Here is a 6,043-nt window from a genome sequence, read left to right on the forward strand (position 1 = left end):
CCTCCCCTACTTTTTTTCTATTCCCTCTCTTCTCTCTTTCCTGCGAATTTTCCTCTCTCCTCTTCCTTTCTGTGCCTTTTTTGTTCGTAGCTTTCCACTATCATTCAGCATTTTGTCTCGCAGTCTATTGCATAAGTGTGAGTTTTTCCTTCAACGTATTTCAAAAGTTCGAAACTTTTATCTCGTCTCTTTGAAAATGCGAGACGATATCGAAGACGATTTCTGTCTCGAATTCGAATTCTCGAATTTCTTGTCTTGCATTTTTACGTGCATCAATATTCAATACCTACCGAGGATGTATAAAATTATTTAACATTGACATCAAACTTACAATAAATTCTATAGGTAAAGAAATTATAATTACCTACCTAGTTTAATAATATTGAAATTCGTAGCTTGTTTTTATTAATTATTTTCTTATCCCTTCATACTTCGTAAGTTAAAGACAAGTTAGTGAGGAAAATCAACGTCTCTTCTCAGCATAAGCAAAAATTTTGGCTTCACTTTATTCAAAACTTTCGACCTTGCACTATCCACTCTGCTCTAACCTCCTCGACGAAATCGATTAATCGAACCACACCACATCGATTCATCGATATCAAAAATAATCGTTCCGTTCAAAATGCACCAATTTTTATCTCTCCCTTTCTCCTCTCTCTTACACCCTTCTTTATCTGTATCTCCTCCCTCTCTTCCATCCTACTCTTTCTCCTCTCTGTCCTAAATCATACTCTTTCTCTTCTGCCTCCTTTCCTCCTTTGATAACATTTCCCCCTCTCTCGTCTCTCTGGCATTTTTAACATCCTCCCCTACTCTTTTTCTATTCCTTCTCTTCTCTCTTCCCTTCTGTCCTCTCTTCTCTTCCCTTCTGTGCCTTTTTTCTTTTTTGTTCGTAGTTTTCCACTATCATTCAGCATTTTGTCTCGCAGTCTATTGCATAAGTGTGAGTTTTTCCTTCAACGTATTTCAAAAGTTCGAAACTTTTCATTTTATTTTGTGAGTTACTCGAATGTAGGTAACATTTTCAGAATTGCAGTAAAGTGTTAATTTTTCGTGCCTTGAAAGGTAAGTTTCATAAATTCAATTTATATTAGGTAGGTACCTATCTAATAATTAAAAAAAAGTTAAAAAAGTACAGACATAAGACCTTAGTCTGTCTGCGGGAGTAAAGGGACTGTTCAGTCTCATTTTGGCCCTATAGACGGATTAAAATATTGACTCGGAAGGTCTGACTATCCAGAATTCAGAGAGGAAAATCTGTCTGCATTTTAGGGTCTGTACCGGAAGGGAGTGTTTTAATGTTTTTTTTTCTTCTTCTTCTTCTTCTTCTTCTTCTTCTTCTTCTTCTTCTTCTTCTTCTTCTTCTTCTAGGTGCTTTGACAGTAGGTCGTTCGCCCGATTTGTCATCTTTAGTGAAGGTATCTATTTTAATAAAAAATATTATAATCCATTCAATGTACCTATATTTCAGAGTTTCCCTTCTCCAAGCCCAATCATGTATGAGAGGGAGAACACCCTGCTTCTCTCCTCCACTGCTTCCGCCCTCTGCAACAATCTGTCCGTCAACCGAACCAGTGCCAAATCCAAGGGGGGAGTCGCCACCAAACTGGCCGTGGTACATCAGAACAACATCAACATCATCCCAGTGGCGGAGAGCGATAAGACGAGGCCCCAGTACATCACGTGCCACAATAACAGTGCCCTGTGTGAGGTCATGCAGGTGGGTCAAACCTCGATGGTCGGGTGGAAGAGCTCAGTAAACAAACGAACGAAGGGAATTTCTTTAAGAAGAAGAAAAATAAGGAGGAGGAGAAGAAGAAGGAGAAATAGTAGAGAAAGAAGAAGAATAAGAAGAAATAAATAAACGAACGAACGAAAGGATTTTTTTAAAGAAGTTTGATAGAGTGAACTGTAACTACGAAGGTCTTATCGTCCCGAAGATAGAATGAGAAAGGAGGACAGGATAGAAGAAAGCCAGCCGTTCCGAGAACAAACCTGTTCTGTTTAGGAGTCCACCCCGGGTGGGAAATGGGATAGAACCCACGACCTAGTGCTTAAGAGGCAGGCGCGCTACCCTCCAAGCTAACTAGGCTGGAATTCTTAGTTCTTACCTGTGAAAAATTTAACTGGAACTGGGGAAAAAAGCATTGGTGGATGTGCCAAAACTCCCGTGATTTAAATAATTATGTAGAAGTAAATAGGGTAAGTGTACCATTTATTTGCCCACCTAAAAAACGTATATACCATTTATTGGCCCACCTGTACCATACGCCACATAAGTCTGAACTCGACGAACTTTTTCAAGATCCAATTTTATCAAAAGAAAGGGCATTTGGAACTTGGCCGAGACTTCCTATCCCGTGGTCTCCTACAAGACGCTCTGTCACATTATCACGCAGCCGTCGAGGGGGACCCAGAGAACTACTTGACCTATTTCAAACGAGGCACAGTGTACTTGGCACTCGGGAAAGCCAAGTTTGCTCTGCTGGATTTTGACAAAGTCCTTCAGTTGAAGCCAGACTTCAAGAGTGTAAGTGTATTATGATATTTATGATATGCCTCAGGAGTCAGGAGGCATTCTCTGCCACTCAACCTGTGTATCTAGGTTAGCTTAAAGTTATAGGTACTGTACTTATTTATTCTAAAGCATCAAACACTATGAATATAAGATAGGCCTAGGGACAATGACCTAGTAGTCAAGTCCCTTGACATTTGATAAGAACATTTATGATGGGAAAATTAAGTAGGTGATATACTGTAGAGATTTCACTTGATTTTTGTAATGAATGTTTGATTTACTCACCAGCCTTATAAGCTGAGAGGTAGAACATTGGATTTGTAATCTGGGGGGCTGTGATTTGCAACATACAAATTCAGGTAGCATCAATTTGAGGTGGATATTTGTATAAGAATATAAGATAGGCCTAAGGAGAATGGCCTAGTAGTCAAGTTCCTTCACATTTGATAACAACATTTAAGATAGGAAAGTTACCTAAGTAGGTGATATATTGTAGAGATTTCACTTGATTTTTGTAATGAATGTTTGATCTACTCACCAGCCTTATAGGCTGAGAGGTAGAACATTGGATTTGTAATCTGGGGGGCTGTGATTTGCAACATACAAATTCAGTAGTATCAATTTGAGGTAGATATTTGTATAAGCTTTGCTTGAACAAAATCATATCTATTTGCTCTACAAATCACTATTTATGTATGTCATTGTTACAGGCACGTCACCTAGTAGTCAAGTTCCTTGACATTTGATAAGAACATTTAAGATAGGAAAGTTAAGTAGGTGATATATTGTAGAGATTTCACTTAATTTTTGTAATGAATGTTTGATTTACTCACCAGCCTTATAAGCTGAGTGGTAGAACATTGGATTTGTAATCTGGGGGGCTGTGATTTGCAACATACAAATTCAGGTAGCATCAATTTGAGGTGGATATTTGTATAAGGAGAAAGCCAGCCGTTCCGAGATCGAATCTTATCTGTTTACGATAAAATCCGCCGTTTTTTGTCGAACCCGCGGCCAAGCTCTTACAAGGCAGGCGCGTTACCAACCAAGCTAACTAGGCTGGCTTATGGGAAAACTTTGGACTACATCTTTCTGACTACCCATGAATTCGAGTGACGTAACCTGATGATAGTGTGTTTCTACCTTTATATTTTTTCAAATTGTCCAGGAAATAGCTCAGGGGTTCTACGCGTGTTCGGGGTTCTGGATGAGGAGACCTGTCTATCGTTCATGGACCGGAAGGAAGGACATATGGACGCTATAACGGACATTGCGTCCATAGACTATCGACTGGCGTCGGCCGATGACAGCGGGGTCATTTGTCTGTGGTACTTCAACGGTACTGAGTTACTGCAGATCGCTACCGTGGATACGTTTGGGTGAGTGAGCGCAGTGAGGTACAGCTAATGGGGTGAACTACGAAATGGGTTTTCTTTAGACTGCGAAAAAGGAACGTGAACACTCGGTTCATAATAAAAATCAACAAAAGAGAGAGATTTCATAAAGGGAACTATACACAAGTTAGGTCTTATCGTCCCAGAATCGAAGAGGGAAGTAGGACAGGATAGGAGAAAGCCAGCCCAGCCGTTCCGAGAACGACCCTTATCAGCTTATCACTTTAGGATGAATTTCTCTTCGGGCGGGAATCAAACCCACAACCTAGCTCTTACAATAACGCTACACCCTCCAAGCTAACTACCATGCGCTATCGTTCATTTCACCATTGAGCTACAAGATAGACCCGAAGGTGTCCCTTCATCTTTTTCTTCCCAGGTCAACAGTAGACAATGTTAATTTCCTTTTCTGTCACCTCCACAACTTTTCGTTCTCAGATCGGCAGTCACCAGCTTGTTCCTATGGAAAGACTGGCTCGCTGCCGCCTACGGCTCGGGGCACATCCGAATTTTCGACTCCTCCAAAATCAACTACACTTATGACGGCACTCGGCCTGTGACGGCCGTACGCCTACTGACGGAAACGGCCGCTCATGCGCGTTACATAACGGCCATGGATGTGGCTATGGGTGCCGATTACTTGCTCACGGTGTCGGAAGACTCGTACGTGAAGATTTGGCGAGTTTGTAAGAACAATAACGTGACGGTGAGTCTGCTGTGTTCGGGGTTCGTGGGCTCGATCCTGTAAAAAATGGCAAAAAAAAAAGTCTGGCTAGGGTATAGTGAACAGAGATAAGACTAGCGTCCAGCTGTGCGACTATAAACAGGAAGAACAGCTAACCCTAACCAACCTAGCTAGCTGCTTCAAAGTACAAGCACAAGTCCTCACGATGGTTGACTGCGGTTCTATTAGTGGGTTATTTCCCCCTAGGTAGGTATATGAATGTACCTAACTTCTCTTTCCCTCTGATTCCAGGAAATCAATCTCCTGTGTAGTTCCCAGATCAATGATCAGATGCTGGTGGGAGGTCGATTCCTTAATACCAATGGAACAGGGTTCTGTGTGTCTGCTTATGACACCAATTTGGTGCACTGCTTCAAGTCCTAAAACTATGTGAGAGCCTTTGTTATAGGTACCCGAAATACCTACCTTACCTACCTCTAGGATCAGTCACGAGAAATATCTTAATCTCGTCTATCTTGGAAAAAACGAGAGACGACACAAGGAATTTTTTGTCTCGAAATTTACTTATGAGGCAAAGGAATTTCTTACGTCGAATTTTACGAAACGCAAAATTTATTCTATCTCGTCTCTTTGAAAATGCGAGACGATATCGAAGACGATTTCTGTCTCGAATTCGAATTCTCGAATTTCTTGTCTTGCATTTTTACGTGCATCAATATTCAATACCTACCGAGGATGTATAAAATTATTTAACATTGACATCAAACTTACAATAAATTCTATAGGTAAAGAAATTATAATTACCTACCTAGTTTAATAATATTGAAATTCGTAGCTTGTTTTTATTAATTATTTTCTTATCCCTTCATACTTCGTAAGTTAAAGACAAGTTAGTGAGGAAAATCAACGTCTCTTCTCAGCATAAGCAAAAATTTTGGCTTCACTTTATTCAAAACTTTCGACCTTGCACTATCCACTCTGCTCTAACCTCCTCGACGAAATCGATTAATCGAACCACACCACATCGATTCATCGATATCAAAAATAATCGTTCCGTTCAAAATGCACCAATCAGAAGGCTCCACGGCAAATCTCGACAAGAAATGTGTTTACTTGAGATTAGGGGATAAAACTTCTTTTTAATTTTTTTGTGATCTTTTATCAGTTTTTCTGACTTTTCTGAGTTGGGTGCCCAAATTTCCTCTGTTTTATGATTGTCCAGAGATCTAGGACTGTGTTGGAGTCAAAATGATCGAACATTGGCAGTCTCCAGTTAAAATTTGCTCAACATGGATGGTTCTGTTTGCTATAGATACAATGATCTCAGGTAAGATATTCCCTTATCAGATTGATAAGGTGATTTAGGTGATAATGACTTGATAGTTTGAAAAATTGGAGGCCCCAAAACCTCATTCTCATCTGGGGTTAACATACCTTCCTTTATCT

At 40.2% G+C, this 6,043-nt stretch overlaps 1 protein-coding gene across 1 annotated transcript; it reads left to right on the plus strand.

The window, feature by feature from the left end:
• The first annotated feature begins 724 nt into the window (after window positions 1-724).
• On the plus strand, window positions 725-5,338 carry LOC103521405 (WD repeat-containing protein 54-like). Its single transcript, XM_026832098.1, has 7 exons — window positions 725-1,065; window positions 1,472-1,720; window positions 2,324-2,530; window positions 3,229-3,232; window positions 3,651-3,897; window positions 4,351-4,618; window positions 4,889-5,338. The coding sequence occupies exons 2-7, from the start codon at window positions 1,496-1,498 to the stop codon at window positions 5,018-5,020; spliced, it is 1,083 nt and encodes a 360-aa protein (XP_026687899.1). The 5' UTR covers window positions 725-1,065; window positions 1,472-1,495; the 3' UTR covers window positions 5,021-5,338.
• The last annotated feature ends 705 nt before the right edge of the window (window positions 5,339-6,043 follow it).

The sequence above is a fragment of the Diaphorina citri genome, unplaced genomic scaffold (assembly GCF_000475195.1).
Source record: "Diaphorina citri unplaced genomic scaffold, Diaci psyllid genome assembly version 1.1 scaffold5182, whole genome shotgun sequence".
Classification (NCBI taxonomy): Eukaryota; Metazoa; Arthropoda; class Insecta; order Hemiptera; family Psyllidae; genus Diaphorina; species Diaphorina citri.